Genomic DNA, 21,843 nt, shown 5'->3' on the forward strand with positions numbered 1-21,843 from the left:
TTCTGACCTTTTCACACACGACTCGATCATATCGCTGGACATGAGTTTAAGCCTCATCTCCAGGTGTTTAGCAAACTCCTCCTCGGGCCAGTGCAGGTCTCTGATGAACGTCTGCAGAGCATCCAGCTTCCAGAACAGATCCTCGGATGTCCCTGATCCGTTACTACGCAAACCAACATACACACAGTCAGAGCACACAGTGATCAACAGCATGCATAAAGAAGGGCTTAGGGCTTTATGGTCAAACCAGAGGAACAGAAGAATGTGTGTGTGGTAATCTTGAAAAACCTTTCAGCTTAAAAAGACAAAAAATCAGTGGGTCTTCACCTCTAATTTTTTTATACTTCACTTATGATTGTAAGAAATCCTAGACAGATGTCAACTAAATGGTCTATGTGGAAAAAATGACCAAGGAATTCTCAAAATATATGAAAGGTTTTCCCAGGTCACAACATACACACACACACACACACACACACACACACACACACTCCCACATCCTAGTTCCAAATAACTCCTACCCTTTGGTAAAAAACCCTTGAGACATCATTTATCTGTCTCTAAACCATGCAGGCTGATAAGTGAGCTCATGCATATTGAGTTTAAGAGAGAGAGAGAGAGAGAGAGAGAGAGAGAGAGAGAGAGTCGAGTGGACAAGCGGTTGTCTGACATTGCTATAATGTAGGTTTAGATATTCCACATCCACTCTATACATAAACCATTAAAATGCATATTTTATTCTTTACATTTTATAAAACAAGTTTATAATCATTGGCCAAACTATAAGCAGAATAACACATTCATATAATATGAATGTAAAATAACCGAACCCTACAGAACCCCTTTAGTATGTTCATGGCCTGTGCTACAGAGTGAAACCCAACACCCAGCAAACAAGCAGAAAAGACTGCACTGTCTACACACAAACTTTGTATTGATTTTTTTTTCTTTCCTCCTTAGCATGCTTGAAGCAGGAAATGATTATAAAAATATCATCTCTACAGTACTAAAGTTCCCATGCGGTGGCCTTGGCATAAACACAGACATAAAATAAAATAAAATAAATATTCAATGAAACTGTGAGTTAATGCAATACTTAATACAGTAAACTGTTTTAATAAATAAAGTAAATTTAATGCTTGTAGATTTGGAATCGAGAAATATCTTTATCCCAAGGCTACGTCTGCATGAATCAAAGAGTTACACACTCTGCGTCCGATACGGCCGTCATCCAGCTGGGGGTGGAAAAGAGAGGTATTTGCACTGGTGGCAGATTAACTGACACCGGTAGATTTGGAACTTTTGGCATTTGGAGTTTCACAATTGGAAGGCTGACATTGGGCGTGAGATTACGTGTTAAACTCCTGTGATAAAAGACAGACAGACAAGAAAGAATGTTGTGGATGAGCAGAAAGGAAAACAAATAAAGAAGCAGTGTGAAGCGAGATGAAATTGCACAGCATGACTATGTTAAAAAAAAACAGATCAACAAATACGCAGGAAATGATAACGACAGTAAGAGAGCATGTTAAGATCGATATGACAAAGAAACGAACAGAAAATAGACTTTAAATAGGTTTCAAGCGAGCATGAGGATGTTATAACTGACTGATCAGAGAAAGGGCACTACATCCAAACAGGCGTGTTATACTCAAGAGTATAAATATGTTATCGAGACACCAAATATACTTTATCACAAGTTCAGATGAAATAAGACAAACAAAGTAGCTTCTTACTTTACAGGCTCCCAGGACTCACGCTCAAAGCCCCGGTGTATAGACTGAGCGATGGACGACTCCATCAGGTCCACGTATCTCACCACTAGAGGTGCGTAGAGATCCTGCAGGTGCTTGTGGAACTTTCCGTTACACAGGTTATCTAAAGAGGAGCAGAGAGCTGCATTTTAATAATCCAATACTTTTTTCTGTTTGAACCGGAATTAACACAATTCTGTAAAAAAAAAAAAATCGAAATGTCTGCTGTCATGTTTGAACTGAAACTAAATGAACCAAGTGCTAACTCTCTTTCTTTCTTTCTTTCTTTCTTTCTTTCTTTCTTTCTTTCTTTCTTTCTTTCTTTCTTTTTTTCTTTCTTTCTTTCTTTCTTTCTTACTTTCTTTCTCTTGTTTAACTCAAGCTCGAGCGTGCACAGTAGGTGCCATGTTTGTTTGCTTTCCCCGAATGCGTTCTTTCAATTAGCCACTTGAGCTGCAACGGTTGTCCACTTGGCCGTGTGTCTGCGAGCGTAAGGCCAGGATGCTCTGTTTTAGTCCTCATTAGCAGCTTGGATTGGCGTCTTGCTTCAGCACCTGCCTGCTAGCATATAAGCTGAACTGAGTGAGCTACAGGCACTACGAGTGCATTGACCTTCCAGATGCAGTAAACACTGTGGTTGAGAATGCACATGTTCATGTTTATGGATGTGTGTACTGAATAGAGTGAACTTTCTTCTTTGCTTGTTTCTGGGTATGACTCCATGACTTATATCTATACGAGCTGTAAAGAAGCTAGAATACTGTAATGTGGTCATATAAACAATCTGGTGGTGGGTAAATTAACAAACAATAAAAGTCATTCATTTACAATGAATCTACAGATCAATTTAAAGTAATCTTTAATCTTTAATGATTTACTTTTCACTAGTTTCTTCTTTGTCACTCACAGCCCAATAGCAGCTTAGTTGGCAGCTCATACAGCTATGTATTTTTTTTTTAAACGAACGAAACGAATACCTCTTCTTCTTGTTTTCTCGTCTCTTTTTTTTCACCTTTTCTAATTGAGAACACGTTACCAGACAACAACCTGTCAAGCTGTGCAAAAATGCCAGTGTTATAATTAGTGCACTGGAGTGGATGAAGCGGTTGTGCTCAGCACCACGGACAGCTCCCTGTTCACTCCAGTTCATTAGTGATGTAAGATGGCCTCCAGGCGTCCGTGCTCCACTACTCCACGTCCACCATTAATGTAGGGGCTATTATTAACAATGCACATGACAGAGTTATCCAGTCCATTTGGAATTTCATTTTTCATTTAAAAGGTTTATCACAGGTTTCTTTGAAGGTTTCCATTTTGTAGTGGAAATAAAATGGATGTAATTGGGTTTTTACAGCATGAATCTATGCAAACAAATCCATGGTGGATTAGCAAATCAATGTAGTGTGAACAATAGTTTAAATATAAATTAAAAATTCACACAATACCAAAGAGTGCATAATGTTGAAGTGATCGATATTTTCCCCCATCTCTATCTCTTGTCTAGAATAGAATAAAACATGTGGAGTTCTTACAGTCTAGCCGTAGATGGTCATTGAGCAGCTGGAAGAGAGGAAAACTGTCCCAGCTATCCGGAGGTTGGACTTCCAGTGCCGCGTCCATGTCCACGGCATAGAGGGACAGAAAAGTCTCTGCGTGTTCCACCATGAGGTCAGACCACCATGCAAACGCCTGCAAAGTGTATGATATATGATAGGGTATGTGCGATTGACAAGCATTAAGGATTTAGGGAATAAAAGACTTGATGATGTTCTGTTATAGGATAATAATCAATATATTGAATTATTTATCTTATAACAGCATGCTTATAACAGCGGAAACTAAAATATTCTCTTGTGATCGTTACAAGACATCGGTCTCCAAAGATCTATAAACAGCCTCTATGCCTCATGTTGTAGAAGTTGTGCCATATTTTATTAATCCCTGTGGACCTATGACAGCTTTGACACAGTTATAACACAGGCAGTCACAGCTTCAGGCATTATCTCACACAAACACACACACGCACACGCACACACATACACGCACACATTTCTTCTGTTGGTCCATAGAGACTGAGAGTGCGAACTAGCTGAGTGAAAACGGCTTAAGCACACCTTACATGCTTCTGCAGATTAGGACACAACGGTGAAATGCTATGACACGTCTATGCACACTTTGTTAATGTGAATGTGTACGTGCATGCAACCCGGAAGTGCTCTTTGGCTCAGAAAAATTCCCATCATGCAGCAGATTCAATCTCCAGCCACACAGTGTTCAAAATTATAGCTCATGAAAACGTTTTACTTCATTTGCACTAGTTTTCGTTCATGACTGAGATTGCTCTGCTGCTGATAGGAAAGATGTGCTGTCACGACATGTCTTGCACGTCTTGCAAAAAAAACATGTCGGAGGAATGAAAGGGTTATGTAAGGGGTCATCTACACAGCGTTCCTTCTAGATGCTTTGCAGGGGGAAAAAAACAACAACTCCACACCAGTGTGAGTGTGGTCTGCTGATCACCTGGTGCACGAGGGTCAATAAATGAATTTAAATCGAGAGTTAGTACTGTATCATGGTACATCATTTTAATGTGCTGCACCAGGTTGGAGCAGAAGAACACAGTAAAATCTGCAGCGTTGATTTCTCTCCTGTAGAATTCCGTTCAAATGTTGTTGTTTTTTGGTGGAGCTACAATTAATGACAGGATGAGAATTCAACACTTGATTTTACAGTCTGGAGCAAAGGCAGTAGGGCGGGGCATCGGGATCGTTGTGCAAGACGACGTCTATGAAAATGAGCTCGGTTTCATTTTCAGAGGGCTCGCCAGGAGCCGCTTCAGGGCAGCAGAAGCAGCCGTCCGTCTGGCACTCGTGCCCACTCAAGCAGTTTGGTTTATGCCCCAGAATACAACAGGAATTACTTCTATACAGAAGGGGGTGGGGAGAGGGGATGTGGAGGGTGGGGAGAGGGGATGTGGAGGGTGGGGTGAATAATAAACCCTTCGTCCAAAGGTTAGGGAAGTACTGGGCATGCATAGGAGGAGATGGGTAAGGAGAGAAGGTTTGAAGAGGTCATGGGGACTCTTCTCAGATCTTTTAACATACCTCTTTACCCTTTCACATGTGTCCAGGCAACCCAACATACAGCGAGAGAACACAATCAAGGTTACTAATCATCTCTGTAATTCATCACAAGCTAACAATCATGTTTGGATTTTTTATTTTTTTTAAGTGCAGAGACTTTCTTTTTATACTCTCAATAAAAGCAGATTGCAATAATAATGAGGATTTAAAGCTGTTAGGGGTGCAACAGTATGAAAGCCAATCATTAATAATTAGTCTTTTATCATTAATTCATGTTTATATGTGTGATTAATAGTGGAATTTGTATTTTTTTGTATATCAAAAATTAATTTTAGCCCCATAGAGTAGTTTGGTAGGATTGTACTCTTTGGTATGTTATAGAGTTGAGTGTTCTTTTTAACAACAAACAAAAACAATTAAAAACCATTTATTTATTCACTCATTCATTCATTCATTCATTCATTCATTCATTTATTTATTATTATTAATTTTGAGTGCATCCGACCAAATCCACATACCATCACACCCATAAAAGCAGAGCTGGAATGAAAGTGTTCAAGTTCTCCATGAGTGGAAAAGATAAATGATTCCTCCTGATGTTTCATTACACCAAAAGTACCTCATTACATTTTAACCATGCATCCGGAGCTCAAAAATGGCAGGACATGCTTTTCCTTCAGGAGCAATGTATCAGACCTGCAGTTTGTCCCACAACAAGGTTATGTGTACTGTATTAATACTTCTTAATTCACTTAGCATATGCTGTTGCTCAACCCATTTTTGAGAAGAATAAGAAATAATAATAATATGAAATAATAAGATCATTCGATCATTGTACATTAATAGCACAATGTGAGCATGATGGGCGATGACTGGGGAATGGTTCTGGATATGATTAAATGATAGATAGATAGATAGATAGATAGATAGATAGATAGATAGATAGATAGATAGATAGATAGATAGACAGACAGACAGACAGACAGACAGACAGACAGACAGACAGACAGACAGAAAGTTAGACATACAGAAAGAGAGACATACAGAAAGACATACAGACAAAAAGATAGACATACAGACAGACAGACAGACAGACAGATGCTGTAGGAGGATATATTTTAGTGAGACCACAGTCCTGAAGTTTCACAGCACTTATAAATTGTAATAAAGTAAAACCGAATCATTTCAGTGTATTAAGGCCAGCCGTGAGAACAGCTGTGTAGTGATGTGGACCTTCAGGAACGCTCGGAGTCGGACGGACTTTCGCGCACAATAGGCATGCAGCTGTGGATTACTGAACAATTCAAAACGTACCACAAATTCAGCATCTGTTTGGGAAATCAGTTTGCATTGGATGAACATTAAGCAACAAATCATCTTCAGTATCAAGTTAGCAGCTCTACAAAATCAGTTTGAAGACTGTAAACAACGCCTCTTGTTTTGAAGTATATCAAAGTGGGCAACGATACGCTTTGCTCCTGCTGTCAGAAATCAGGAACCTTTTTTAGGAACTCAGGAACTCACACCACATTTATACTGAAGGTTTTTGAAGCTACTGAATTTGAATGATTAATCAAAATTAAAAAAAAATAAAAACTTTTTATATGTTTGTAATGGTGACAGCAATTAACAACAGCCTTTACTAGAAACTAAAATTCACTACACTTATCACATTGTCAAAGACAAAGCTCTACTTTCTCCTCACATTTTCAAACATCACAACATTTCTCAATTTACTATCAGACAGGATCTAAATTCCTACCAAATTTCAACCCTAACCAACAAATGACAGATTTGCTATGTACAGTAACCGCTATATCAATATATATATATATATATATATATATATATATATATATATATATATATATATATATATATATATATATATAACTATACTGTAAGCTAAGTGTTGGATTTAAGGTTTTACTATGGTATTTATTTAAACCTGTACAGTTATACTTTTCTTAATTACTTTTACATCGCTGGTTTTAAGACGTTCTTCAGGAACTCAGGAAATGCACTTTTATTTAAAAAAGACATGTTTTATGTTTATGTTTGTGCACTCTTGTGACTATATTAAAATCTATATACAGTACTATACTTTTGCAGTGTGTGAATGCAGACGAGACACTGCGCACGTTCAGTGTGAAGCTCACCTCTGCATGATGCTCCTCATTCTGCTGCAGCACCTCGATGACCAGCTCAGCCAGGCGGAGCGTGTCCTCCAGTTTTTTGGCAGGAGTAACTAAGCGGCCTACGTTCTCTGAGGCACAAGGGCAAATCTGTTAACTGTTAACTGGACACACACACACAACCACACACAGGCCTAAAAACTTCCTTCTGGCTACTCTTATAACTGTAACTGTAGCTAGAGTACACTTGAGATACATGACTATGTAAAAATAGAAAACTTGTCTACTTGTTCTAATGTTCTACACAAAATCCCAAATTAATTTACATAGAGTTTGTCCAGACTATTGCAATGTATGTTTTGACAAATATCTAATTAATAATAATAAAAAAATCAATAAATATAATCCGTTTTTAAAAAATATATATATTATATATGTTTTTTTATAATTTATGCAGAAAATGTATTCATTTTATTACCTTTTTAAACAGAGTCCTTCTGTTTAAAACAGCTAAAAATCTGAAATCTAATTTTCTATGCTTTATACTTTTCCACAAAGTTATCAAATTTAAGAAGAATGCAAGTGTAATGAGTCAAATTAAAGCAGAGGAAAATAAAAAGTATGTTACAGTTATCATGCAGAATGCTCAGCACGTGCAGGAAGCTGTGCTTGCTAATCTCGCTAAACTTTCTCTTGTTCTCTCAAATAATCAGTTTTCACCCCTGTCTCGTTTCTAAAGTCGGAAAACGTTAAGGTTAAAGTTTCCGTTCCCTCGATTATTTTTATTGAATTTCATTCTTTATTTATTTTAGCAGAAAGGTTACACATAAGACACAGAGCTTTATGGGGATGTTCCAACATCATGGAAATGGTGTTGCAAACTTAATGGACATTAATGAACACTGAGGTTAATGATGACTAGTTCATACGATAATAAGACCAGGGTATTGACCGAGAAGAGCGATGACGGGAACCTGAGTGAGTGTACACTCACAGAACACCTGTACATGCCAATCACGATTCAGCAGAGCTTCAGATAATGTTCACATCAATGCATCAGAACAGGGTTTGAGTATTACAGGAACACTTTTTAAACATCTAGTAGACAATCTGCATCTGTCCAGTTTGGATGAATCTGTCCCCACTGCAGCCTCATGAGTCTTATCATCTTCTGCTGTTGCGGTCCATCTGCCTCAAGGTTCGACATCATGAGGTGATTTTTAGCTTAACACGTTTGTAAAGAATTGTTAATCAGGCTGGAAGGTCTGTCCCTGGAGGATTTTTTGTTGTTGTTGTTGTTGTTGTTTGTTTTACTAGAGATGAAATTTGTCTAGTCAATGATTTTCCCTCTTTCTGATTTTGTAACGTGAGCATTAACTGACGCTCTCGACGTGTATCCACAGATTTTTGTGCCTCACATTGCCGGATTATCCAGGTGTTCCTGTGAACCTGGTTGGTGAGTGTATATTTTAGATCTCTTTTGTGAATATTTTGTCACCCAGTTCTGCTTGAACGAAATGAGACGAACTGAAATATTAATTTTAATTAATATTTTAAAATTAAACGTGTGATTTTTAAGAAGGCCTACACGCTGAAGGTCCTCACTCTTCTCGGCCAACGTGTCTCCGTCACAGAATACACTCCACACACTGACGACTTTCCAGTTAACCCTTTAACCCTGCACACTGAAATGGTATTCTAGCCTATTCTGGGTCTGGTTTAAAGGGTTAAAATGAAAGTGAGATCCGGAGCACCTGCAGAAGAAATGCCTTGCTGTGCCAAATCAGGTATTTCACACACAACAGAGTGGGCTGATGAAGAAGCAGATTTCTCTTAGATCTACTTCTAGATAGCATGGAGTGACTTGAATATGGACCATAAATCAAATGACCCAATTTGCAGCTTTCGCAAAGGCATCTTCCTTTTTTCTTTCTTTTCTTTTTTGCATAGGAATGCATAAGGAGACATGATTTAATTCTACAAGTTTGATGTAGAATTAAATTGTTACAGCCTGGTTTTACTTGGTATATAATACAATGCTGTGAACAAGTATTTACCCCCCTCCACCCCAAGTGTGCCGCACTATTTTTGCTTTATTGTCAGACTGCATGGTTAGGACAATAATGTACTTCCTACAATATTTCTGATTTCTATTTTTGCTTTCAGTATTAAAACTGTGAATGGTAACAATTTAGAAATAATAATAATGAGAAACCAAGTGGGGGGGGATACTTTTTTACAGCACTGTAGCACTACTGTCTACAATCTAAGCTAAGTTTTCATTACAGGGTTGTAGATGTCCAAGTTAAAGGGATGAAGCAGTAGTAATCATGGTTTGAGTCATTCCCTCCCTGCAGATATAATATAACTCTTTTATTTCTAGCCATTTTTATTTTTAGCTGTAAACATTTAAAGATGAGGAACTAGCGGAGGTTCAGCATAACGCCATCGCAGCATTGCTATGGCTTTTTCAGGGAGTGCTCGAGCAACGCTGTGAGGTGGTTATGTCCAAGTCTGGACAGGGAATGCTCTTTTTTTAAGTAATTAGTCAAACAAAAGGGTTCACCTGGATCCTTCTGATCCTTCTGAGATTTCTCAACTAGAGAACAAAGAGAATAAAAGAGAAGGAGAGAGAAGGAGGGGAGGAAAAGGGTATGAGAAGGAGAAGAGGAGAAGAAAGAATGTCAGCCGCCATTCCATTTACTGAGTCTAAAGTCGGAAGATAAGAGAGACAGACAGCAAGGGAGGACAGACAGAATAACAGAGAAAGAGAAGAAAGTCGCCTGCAGAACAAACTTGACCCTTGGTGCTTTTCAGAGGTGAGAATACAGAAAATACATTGACCCTTAACGACGTTAGTGTATTGATGCAAGACAGACAGTGATACCAAACTGTAGACTGTGAAGACACACAGTAAAAACAAAACACGACCGTAGTCATGAGCTGACAAACAGACAGGCAGACAAACAGACCCGACATGTAGTCATATAATCATCAAAAGAAACTCCCTAGTTCTTCTAGTCTCCTGAGACAACCAGTACACAGGTTTCGTACAGTACCTGACCTCTGTCCAAAAGCTTGTGACATGGCTGAGGTGCGAAGAAGGGACGTCACACAGAAGCAAAAGTAAAAATGCATTCAAATCGCAACAGACAGGAAATGCACAAGTCAGCATGAGGGACCAAAAAAAGAAACAAATAAATAAAGCAAACCGGTATAGCACTGAAAGCTCTAAACAAACACGGGAGACTGATGGAGGTGGACGGACTGACTGGCTGAATATTTGACGCTCGACTCAGCCAGGCGAGTTGTTTTTTTGTTTTTTGTTTTTTGTTTTTTTAAAAAAAAGGCAAGCAAAAAGAGTGACAGGATGTTATAGGTCAGAGTGTTTAGTGTAGAAATGCCAGGTGAGGTGCTGACAGGGATGAGGAAAAGTGGGAGAAGAGGCATGGACTGGTGGAGGGGAAGAGGGCAGGTACTCACGAATGGTTAAATCCATCACTTGTGACGCCAAGCAGTAGACAGGATGCTCATACATTTCTCTCTTTTTTCCTACAAAAGAGGATCGGGCATGCAAGAGCAGGGGTCAGAGGAAAGACAGACAGAGAGGGGGGGGGATTCTTCATGCATGTGTGCTAGAGGCTCTACAGTGATCAGGGTAGAAATCAGGATCTTTTTCATTTAACACTGGTTTGTTTAAAGGACTACTGTCTATTCATTTCCATAGATAAAAACAACCGGACGTTAGGAGGCAATAACTTGATCATTGTTTTTCTCTGCAATTCGAACACACTAGAGTTCGGATCGGGACCGACACAAACTCACCAAAACGCTCTTGGGCCAGATGTTTTCCGATTCCTACATTCGCACCTGCCTAAGAACCGAGTTTTGTATTATATTCTTCTACAATCACACTAAACACTGTATATGTGAAAGCATTGAGGTTCAGCTTCAGTTATTTCTCAAAAGCTTCAGCAAAGAGACGTTCTAAGAAAGTGTGAGGAAGCCATTTCTAGGAGTGTGAAGTAGATCCCTTCAGGGAGCAGAACTTTGGTGTGTTCAAATGGGTCTGATAGATTTATGCTTCGTCTTTAGAGCACTATTGCTAAGCACCTGGGAAACATGGAGGCTTAGCAGAAACTAACCAACTAGCCTAACCTACAAATCAGCTAAACTGTCTTTTAGGAGAATTACAAAGCAGAATCGTTGTGGAAATGATTAGAATTCTGGGTAAAGGGAAATGATTCCTTACACTTCTTGAGCTTCTGCCGGTCTTTAAGGCAAAAACAGGTTTTAACAGTTTCATCAATGTTGATTGTAGCATGTAGCTGGATGTAAACATTACTCAAGCCAACTTTATGCCAAGGAAAGCTGCAAGCATCACTGGGTCAGGAGCTGATTTATTAATGCTCCTTTACCAAACGTATCTCCAGTGACTGCTGTTGAGACATGGACCATTATGGCCTGCGAGTCAAGTTATAGAGATCGAAATTATGACAAACTCTGGAAAAAAACAAAAACAGCTTTACATCTTCACCAATTATCACCAATTCCAAGCCAGTGAGAAAGCCAATTAACTGAAAATACATTTAATCATTATTTTAACATCTGACAAGAACCTCTTACACTGTGCATTGGTGGGTGTACTGAGAGATTCGTAAAGAAAGAGTCTGAAACCAGCAGAGAGAAAGAAAGAGAGAGAAATCGAGAGGAATTGTAGAGATGGAGGGGATATAAAAACCCAAGTTAAGTAGGTGTAAGAAGCAGGTGTTAGCTGGAGGAGCAAGACAACAACAGTTTTTTTGTTGTTGTTGGTTTTGTTTTGCTTTAAACATCTTTTCGACAGCTGGAGGCTGGTAAGGACGAAAGAGAAAGACAGAAGGCAGCGAGGAGGATTTCAGAGGCCGAGGGATTGAATGCATTTTTACTTACAACACAACTTTATAATTTAAGCATGAGTGTAGAGAACACAGCAGGTGCAGACTAGGAAAGAATCAGCCCGGCATTATAACGTCCTTTGAACGAGACGCCCTGGAGCCTTGAAAGCTTTTCAGTGAATGTGTCAATATTCGTACAGCAACTTCAGGTTGCTCCCAGAACTGAATAATAGCGTTATGGAGTGGTGCAGTGGGTAAAAATGACTGATTAAAAAAACATCTAAATAAAAAAATCTTCCGAATTACCTGAAATTTTTTTTAAATAAAATCACTGCAAGAAATGACATCAAGTGAAAATATCTTCAGAACAAAACAAATGTATCTAATGATACATGGCAATAAATTTGCCAGATATAAGATTATTAAACCTATTTGTAGACATTTTTATTACTGTTTCGGGTCATTTTGCTCTGCTGATAGCATAAGAAAGTTGAAATCTAAAATTGTAGACGTAGGTTTAATAATATGAGCTCTGATCAGCTCGACTATGTTCAGGATGTTTTTACTGTCATCTTTTGTGTAAAAGTCGTCTTTAGCAGTATCTCTCTGCTCAAAATCAGACCTCTGCAGTGGATAGAAAAGGGTTAATTGATAATAGTTTTCTGCATAGCACAAGATACACACACACACACACACACACACACACACACACACACACACACACACACACACACACACACTCTGGCTGCTGCTGTTTTACAGTAAACAATATTAAAGATTGAAGAACATCTTGAATCTGTCTTCAGCTTCACCTGACCAACGGCGGTCACAAACAAAAAGCACACACCTAATAAACACAACTAATCCATCACTGTAAAATAAACCACATCATGAAACCTGTTACCAATAACCACTCAGCTTCATCAATATATTTACATTAAGATATTTATTAAAGTGATATCACACCGTGTCTTCTGCTGAAAAAAAATGATAAAAACTCACTAATAAATGTGTCTTTATTTTACCTTCCACTTTGGCATACTCGGACAAACGCTGGTAGTTAATCAGCGCCGCTTGCTCCAGACAATTCCTGATCACGGCCTTCACCTCCTCCTGGGGCACCGGAGTTACAATGTCCTTCATCAACACCTGGCAACCCGCACGGAAACACCCAGGCAATTTTAAATTCTGTTTTCACAACTCCATCACAATTGAAACCTGAGAATTTACAGTGTATATGAGTTACTAAATTCTAAGTGTTGTGGAGACGACGCACCCTTTCCAGCAGCGAGAGCGTAGCCTTCAGTGCTCCCTCTGGCCTTCCGAATGGAAAACAGTACCTGAGGACATGAGAGAGAGAAAAATACAGGAGTTAGTGAAAGTACACAAATAAATAAATAAATAAATAAATAAATATTATATAAGCAATAACATCATAATAATAATAATAATCATCATCATCATCATAATAAACATTTTTTTTTACTTCAGTGAACATTAGCATTACAGTAAATGACACATGAGCCCCTTTTTAATGAATTAATTATGATAAAAAATTTAATTCAAATTAAATACAATTAAAAATGATATGTCTAGGTTTAAAATACTATCAGGAACTTAATTTATGAATTAAACACAAGCACAAATACTTTATTTATTTTTAGAAAATACAATTCATTTGAATACTTGAATTTATACATATATAAATAATTTATTTACTGATGGATTTATTCCTAGCTGTTCACCTGAAATGTGTGATCTGGTTTTCGAGCAACACTCGCAGTCGCTCTTTAATCTCCTCAAAGCGTTCGCGTTCCTCCACCGTGACAGTGCCGATTCCATCAGGCCTGAGGCCACACACACGCACACACACACACACACACACACACACACACACACACACACACACACACACACACACACACACACACACACACACACACACACACACAAAAGTCAGTGCTACCAGTCTGGTGGTTATAAAGGTCACTGACACTTACACAGGGTCATGTATAGGGTCAAAGGAAGGCAGCAAACACACACACACACACACACTTATGGGGATAAATAAACATTCATCTCATCTCACTCACACAGACACACACATACAATGACACTTGTACATCCACACTCGTACATCCATTTCAGGTGTGTGTGTGAGAGGGTGTATCTGACTGTACGTTTAACCGTGATGTGTTTGTATCTGTGAGGGAAATTTAGTTTTCCAAATCTCACACAACTGAAAGAGAACTGGTTGTGTGAGTGTGAGGAGACAGATTTGATCTGTCTATGGCTGAGACATGAATGTTCTACCTCTGCCCGTTTCACACACCCTCCACATGCTGTTTGGAAATGAAGGTGTTTTGAAAATGAAGGGTAACCCTAGCATCCAAAAAAAAAAAAAAGAAAAATCCCTCTGCCTAACACGCACACACACACACACACACACACACACACACAGTAACGCAGTGGTGGACCCCCTGTCTGGTGCGACACCCGTGACACATCCCCCCTCCCTCCTGTACCACTCTTTCTTAAGGAGTGATGAGGAGTGTGTCACGTCTACTGCTCTTCATAGTTGTGTCAGGACGGCCCACGCCTCCTCCATCACTCACACACACACACATCCTGGTGCTGTCACAAACCACAAAGAGCCAGCCTTAACACGCTTTGTGCAGAAGTGTGTGTAAGGATGTGTTACAATATGTTCAGGTGACACACTTCAGCTCTGGGACAATGGATTTGTTCATATATGTGTGTTTGTGTAATAATGGAAAAAGCATTACTCCAGATTCATTAACACAGTTCTGGAAAAAAATCCAAACAAATTAATGAATATATTTCACACTAATTAACCTTTTCCCCCCTTGTGAACAGGCTGTGCTAACGTTATCATAACCCTACATGCCATCATGCATATTCAAAAATCAAATGCAAATGAGACCCTGTTTGACAGTTATTAAAAATGGTAATCCAGATATGGTAATGAGGTCGTCGTGTCATCTCCTGCAACATCGGAGACACACACTGTTGCCATCTGCGGTGCACCAGGGGTGTGTGGATGTGGTGTTTTCGGTTGGCCGCGTGCGTCGTGGGTTAAAGGCGAAAGGTCAGGACTGTGGTTAACTTCAAACACTACACGAGAGGAAGAGTCGGACGAGAGAGACGGACAGCAGAGGACACAGACGGAGGACAGGACGCTAACACCATGCTGCCTCGAGGTCAGGACTGACAGGATGACACGTCTTTCTTTCTTTCTCTCGCTCTGACTTGGAGCTACATGTGTTGTCTTGTCTGAGCTGATCATAACGGGACATGCAGACAGCCCGCTTCAACTCCATCAATGTCCGTCACACTCTTCATCGTCTTCAAGACTGACATGCGCAACCTTCCGTGTTAGCCAGGTGTTCAGTACAAGCAGAACTGTACTGAACATCACCCTTCCAAAATATATACACGCAGAGAAAAATGTGTGTTTAGCTGCTCACGCTGATGATGTGTTAGTCTCAGGGTCTCAGGGTTGGACACAGGGGGAAATAAGGGTCATCACAGGAACACGTTCTAAGTAATATCAGTGTTATCTGCTATATTCAGTCTCACCTTCTGAACCCTGCCGTCACCTGAGACTTAGAGTCCCGCTTTCTTATCAACTCCACCAGCCGGAGCTCTTTTTTAGACGGGGCTGGAGAAGCCGGGTACAGAGCACTGAGCAGATCAACCTCACACACCGGCCATTTAATCAGCTCACACACTCTCTGACTTTATTCCACACACACACACACACACACACACACACACACATAGGCACATATACACATAGGGGAGAGGTGTAACAGCGTGAGTTCAGGTGGGAAATAAAAGAGAAAAGACGTGAGAGATGCAAACTGAAAGAAAAAAACACAGATTGAATGAAGCAGAGCATAATCATACGAGATGGAAACAGACAAGAAGGTAATTATGTCTATTTCTATTTCTAAACCTGCCAACGCTGAGGAGGAACAGAGAAACGGAGTCAACACAAATCACCTGTCTGATGTCCTTCACTGAAACTGTGCAGTGCTTCCATACAGATGATATTTTATTTTGTTTTTTTCTGCCGATTTTTCTTTTAGTCTTCTTAAATCACGAGCCACCCAGAAGAAATACAGTTAAATGACATTAAAGACTGTTATTATTTTCTAGTTATTATTTTCTTTTGCTTTTATTAAACAAATATTATATTTTTTATTATATAAAAATATAATTGTTTATAATTAGCATCAACAACCAAGCTGAGGCTCAAATTTGGGGTCGGGGGTCACTTGGCTTCCTGAATATGGCTGGAATATGACTTTCACACTTCAAGACCTGGTTCAGCTACTGTGCTGTGAAATATGTATACATTTTGTTAAGCAAAAGCAAAGGTAATGTAAAGTAAAACCCCCAAAAATCTTCAGGACTCCAAAGGCACTGGTTGCTCATGGGGTTAGTGTGTATGTGTGAGAGTCTGACAGTCCTGGTTCGAGGCTCGGTAGTGATGTGTTTTTCTTATGAAAACCTGTCTGGTTGTGTGTTGGTGTTGTCAAGTAAAAGATAAACCCCCCCTCAGAAAGCACTGGTGGCTCAGTGGGCTAGAGGTGAGGTCTGGGCTGCTTTCCCTGTGAGTACACAGGATTGAGACCCCTCTGGGGAGCTGAAGGTGCTGGAACCAAGTGGGACACTAAATCTGGCAAAGTGCGAAAGAGGAGTGAAAGCCAGTATGTCCCAACTGGGGCTCTGGGAGAGGTGGAGCAGGGGGTTATGCTACTCTGGGATCTATATTTTTTCTTACATTATTAATTATATTTAAATATTATACTTTTAAATTGTTCTTTATTTTCCATTTATCCCAGTTATCAGAAGACACATTTAAGTTTGTAATTTTAGTTATTCAAATTTAAGTGCTTACTAAGTTTCAGCACTTAGTTACACTTTTAACTACTTAAAACATAAATAAAAAGGAAACAATGTACATAGTTTCCTACATACAAATCTACTGAAAGGCTAATGAGAATTTGTCATTGTTCAAGAATGACAGGAAGGTTCGATCTAATAACCACAGACTCCAGAGGCATGCGCACTTCCACCAGGCCACAGTGGCACTCTGCAGTGAAGCAACTTTTTTTTAAATCTTGGCATTTATCATGGTCTATGTTCAAGAAGGACAAGAAGGACAAGAAGGTTCGAACCAAGAACTATGGGCTTCAGGGGCAAGTGCACTTCCACCAGGCCACAGGGGCGCCCTGCAAAATATATATATATATATATATATATATATATATATAATCCTTTTTTTTTTTAAAAAAATTAGTACTGCTTTCACTTTTTTCTTTCCTACTTACTATTCCTATATATTTTTTCCTATATATATTATATTTTTTATACTTTATTAATTATATTTTATTTTTATATTATGTTCTTAAATTGTTCTTTATTTTCCTATTTTTTTACTTGTTTCTTTAAGTTAGTAAGTTACAGTAAGTCATTCAAGTGTATTTATTCTATATTATTATTATTTACACATAATTACTTTAAGCCTGCTCTTTATAATTTTTATTCTTTCTTTATTGCTACTTAAATGACTTACCGTGTTACTTTGCTACTTTTATTAAATCAGCCATACTGTTGTGGTTATACATTTATTTATATTTATAAATATTTTTATAAACTATATAGTTAGTTACTTCAGTTCCTCACTTTTGTAAGCAAAGTAAAAGAAATCTTTATTTCCAGTTAAAATGATCATCTACTTCCCTCATCTAGGTTCAAGGTCTGACATTTCATCACCCAGTGTCTCCGCACCGCTCACAAGGACTCGAACTCAGTGAGCTCTGGGACAGCACACTTACTAAACTTTTTTGGTAGTGTTTGATCCAAGAACCTGTGGGCCACAGGGCAAGTGACTTACCGGTGCACATTTACCCTGAGGCACCATTAAAATCTTAAATTCCAGAAACCCAAGGTAACTACTGACTAATATGACTTAAAGAGAAGGGTGTGGGGATTCCAGGTGTCAGTCATGTCTATCCAAACGCAAAGGTCGACTGTATAGTACAAAAAATCAAAAGATCTTTTTTTCATGCATATTTCAAAGGGACAGTTGGCAGTTTTCATCTATTTTTTAGACACACACTTTTATGCATTGTATTCTTCAAATAAGCCTAGTGATAAAGAGAGAGTGAAATATATGTGTTCTAAACGAGAAGATCCTACCTGTTGCCGTGCACGTGTGAAGCACAGAAGGCGAAGCTGTAGTGAAGCAGCGTGGGGTCGATCATCGCACCATTCTCAGCTCTCTCTAACAAGTCACTCAGGTAAGACAGGTGTCTGTGACAACCCCGTACACCGTTTCTGGCACAGTACTCATCCAGGACAAACACCTGACCAGGACTAAACCAACCCTGCAGGGGAGGACAGAGTGGACGAGTCAGACGAGTCAATAATTTTCTGACATGAGGTATAAATACAAGAAATTCTTAATTCTAATATGAACAGGAGAGAAAAAAATGTCATGCTAATGTCATTTGCATTACAACAAAGTTGAATGGATTGAAGTGAATCAAGTGGAAATGAATCATTTTGTGATTGAGTCAAAGTGAATCGTGTGCGAGTACCAGGCAGGAGTAGGAGTCGTTTAGTCTGTGGTCCAACGTGAGACGCTGCACCATCTCGAACATCAAAGCGTGATTAAAGTTACAGGGGTTCGCTGAGATGAACTCGTCCATCCCGTGTTTCTGTGCACGGTCTGCGTCTGTGTGTGTGTGTGTGTGTGTGTGTGTGTGTGTGTGTGTGTGTGTGTGTGTGTGTGTGTGTGTGTGTGTGTGTGTGTGTGAGTGTGGGGAGATGGAGAGAACACATTCTTTAGCAAAAGACCCTTCAGCACACTTTTGAGGCAATCAAAAGATTTTCTTAATAAGTCTTTGAGTGTAAATTATTAATTTTTCTCATTAACAAAAACTTTTTTCTTATAATTTAAGATAGTAAAATAATCATACCTGATAAACTGTCAGTAATATTTTTTATTTAATAAACAATTTTCTAATCATTATAAATAACTTCGTAGATTAAAATCACTCAGCAAATACGTTTTCTCATTTAAATAAATATATTTAAATAATTCTCAATAGATTAATTAAATAAATTCACACTATAAGATTCATGAGCCACTTAAACCAACTCTTATAAATGAATCATTTTCAAAATGAAACTTAATTCATTTCATTCATTTAAAAGAGTAAAATCAAATAATTACTGTATATTTTTTATAAGATAATTCTTGAAAACTTTAACATAATAAAATAAGTAACAAAATAACGGTCTACATTTTTATAAAAGCTTCACATGTCATAAATATGGTTAAGATCATCAGAGCCACGTAATGTTGACGATACAATGTTAAAGGTGACTTTAGCTAGTCATAACATCTACATCTCCTCACATTGAACATAATCATCGTGTTACCACATGACTCGGGTGTCACAAAAAAGACATAACACTAACGAAAGTATGTAATTGTATGTTAATGTGTACTCATGTTAACATGTACTGTACCTCTATAAATGTTTATGTACCAAATTTCATCTAAATTGTTTTTATATTTCATCTATTTAAAAACTCACACACAATGGTGTATACCTGCAGATAATTTTGTACATTTCCAGAGATTACATTTCCAGCGTCCCTATTCACGACTGATAATCCTGATCATCTATAAACCCGTCGTTAGTCATCTAACTTCTCAATCTGGCTGCTCCTGATAATCCTCAGCCCCCAAAATGCCTCTTCGTATACACGACACAGTCCAGCTCCATTCAGCAGGCTGCCCACAGGCCCTGGACCTCCTCAGGGTCGGTCTAATTAAAACAACCCCGTGCCACTAACCTACGCTCAGGGACAGGCCCAACCAATACCCCCCTCTTACACCTCACACACCTCCTTATCCCCCGTCCATGCAGCTATTGTCCATTAAGGAGACTAAATAAATCCAACAACACATTTTCACTTTCCTCCCTGGTTAGTGGGCTTAGGTATTACATCAGGGCCTTGGCAAATAAGCAGGACCCGGTGGCTTAATCCAGTCCGCTCAGGGGGCTATTCTCATTCTAATGCACCATTTCAGACAGAGCTTAAAGCCCATACTGCAGGCCGGTGCCCATTCATGGTCTGCGGCCTACCAAGTGTCTACGCTTTACATCTGAATGCAAGAACAAGGCTTAACCCTCACCTGTTAAGAGTTACACGCCTGCGACACACCACTTACTTCATGAGCACATGACATAAGAAACGTCTCCTTTAGCGTGTCGTGTAGATCAGAAAATACAAAATTCATCAGTTCTAACCAGATTTGGGTTTTTTTTGTGTGCTCCATGATAAATGAAACTAATCACAAATCCAAAATCTTCAAAAATGATTTGATAAGTGATGGAAGTTAATCATTAAAAAATTATTTGCTTTAATTACACAGCTTCTAATCACCAAATTTTTTTTTTTTTCAAATCGGTCGGTTGTGTGTCTTATTGCTACATGAAAATCTGACAATGTTTATCTTTAAAGGTTCTAATATTTGATGAAACATTATTCATCCAGGCTGAAACAATGGCGTCTGCGTGAACCCATAAGTCAAAAAGGTGACATTGTGTCCCTCTAATGTGTCTGAATATGAGCTTGTCATGTCGGGTTGACGTTAGTGGAGGTTAGGCACGGCTCTGGACAGTAACACACCATGACACTAGTCAGCTTCGGACAAGCAGGCCAGAGCTGAACTGACACTGATTGATGGGATGCTCTTCATTTATAGATCTGTGCTCCAGAAGAGTCGAATCCACGCTACAACATTTGGGGCTATTTAGCACTTCTCCTTTTGGATGCACTGACCCCCTCACACACACACACACACACACACACACACACACACACAAAAGATGACAGAGCCTGAGATTAGGCTACAGGCACCGAGTGACAGCGCTGAAGCTTCTTTGCGAGTGAAGAGGTAAGGCGAGAGGAAGAGAAACAGCAAAGAGTGACAGCACAAGGCCAGGTTTAATCACAGCCGTTCTAAATTAATCCCCCAATGTTTAATATGGCCGCCCTCACCGGCCTACACAGACACAGGCGAGTTCTGTCAGCGCTGAGCTATTTCTGTCTCTATATATATATTTCAGCCGTGACTCATGGTGACACTTACGACCAATAGCTGTTCAAGTCGTGGACAGTTTATAGACAGAAATGTTAAATGTTTAAAGAAAGTGCGTTCAACATTCATTCACATTTATATGAGTTTTAGTCCTTTTCTATCAGTTATAGAGTTTCATTTTGGTTTTAAACTTTATTGTGTGTCGGAATCTAATTAAACAATAACTTTGTAAAACATCATCACAGTGCATTCGAATTCTCTATTCTGATTGGTCAGAAGGTGTGGATACTTTTGTATAGACATTGATGTGGTGAGGTTTTGTGTAGGAAGAAGCTTATGGAAGGAGTCTCCAGTCTCAGAGGATTATAATTATACCTTACTTTTATTTATTTATTTATTTATTTATTTATTTATTTATTTATTTATTTATTTATTTATTTATTTATTCCATATACTGTATATATATATAATTATTCCATATTTTTAAACAGTGAGAAAAATAAAATCAACAACAAAAAAATCTATTAGATTAGATATAAATAAATAGATAGATAGATAGATAGATAGATAGATAGATAGATAGATAGATAGATAGATAGATAGATAGATAGATAGATAGATAGATAGATAGATAGATAGAAGGTTAATACATGAATGGGTCAGTCCTGTTTTAAATAAGACACCTGAGGTATATCTTTAGGATTATTGCGATGTGATATTATCAAAGCTATGTTAAAGCTCCTTATTTACAAAAAAGAACAAAAAGGCCACAGGTGAATATTGAGACGCAGTTAGAAAAGTGTAATCTTTATCTAATGTTTTTTGTCCTTCTTTTTGTGGTAG

At 38.6% G+C, this 21,843-nt stretch overlaps 2 protein-coding genes across 16 annotated transcripts in view; one reads left to right on the forward strand and one right to left on the reverse strand.

Annotated features, from left to right (window-relative positions):
* The window catches only part of c2h3orf14 (chromosome 2 C3orf14 homolog), a 57,083-nt gene extending 49,691 nt beyond the window's left edge, over positions 1-7,392 (forward strand). For 2 of the 6 annotated variants that reach the window (XR_007139419.1, XM_047808205.1), the window contains one exon: positions 1,744-1,827. The gene's annotated coding sequence lies outside the window, so the exon portion shown is untranslated. Of the gene's footprint in view, positions 1-1,743; positions 1,828-3,258; positions 3,423-4,884; positions 5,262-6,949 lie in introns of those variants that run through there. The other 4 variants (XR_007139422.1, XR_003445116.2, XR_003445117.2 and 1 more) reach the window with 4 other exon arrangements.
* The window catches only part of cadpsa (Ca2+-dependent activator protein for secretion a), a 92,252-nt gene that overhangs the window by 17,019 nt on the left and 53,390 nt on the right, over positions 1-21,843 (reverse strand). The window contains exons 12-25 of one of the 10 annotated variants that reach the window (XM_047808192.1): positions 18,482-18,618; positions 18,081-18,268; positions 13,595-13,696; positions 13,126-13,189; positions 12,875-12,998; positions 10,456-10,524; positions 9,539-9,571; positions 6,979-7,103; positions 6,307-6,318; positions 4,859-4,867; positions 3,287-3,443; positions 1,737-1,878; positions 1,209-1,364; positions 8-163 (exon numbers count right to left, since the gene is read on the reverse strand). In XM_047808192.1, coding sequence (XP_047664148.1) covers positions 8-163; positions 1,209-1,364; positions 1,737-1,878; positions 3,287-3,443; positions 4,859-4,867; positions 6,307-6,318; positions 6,979-7,103; positions 9,539-9,571; positions 10,456-10,524; positions 12,875-12,998; positions 13,126-13,189; positions 13,595-13,696; positions 18,081-18,268; positions 18,482-18,618 — 1,474 coding nt within the window. The remainder of the gene's footprint in view (positions 1-7; positions 164-1,208; positions 1,365-1,736; positions 1,879-3,286; positions 3,444-4,858; positions 4,868-6,306; positions 6,319-6,978; positions 7,104-9,538; positions 9,572-10,455; positions 10,525-12,874; positions 12,999-13,125; positions 13,190-13,594; positions 13,697-18,080; positions 18,269-18,481; positions 18,619-21,843) is intronic. The other 9 variants (XM_047808167.1, XM_047808153.1, XM_047808175.1 and 6 more) reach the window with 9 other exon arrangements.

This window comes from Tachysurus fulvidraco, chromosome 2 (genome assembly GCF_022655615.1).
Source record: "Tachysurus fulvidraco isolate hzauxx_2018 chromosome 2, HZAU_PFXX_2.0, whole genome shotgun sequence".
Lineage (NCBI taxonomy): Eukaryota > Metazoa > Chordata > Actinopteri > Siluriformes > Bagridae > Tachysurus > Tachysurus fulvidraco.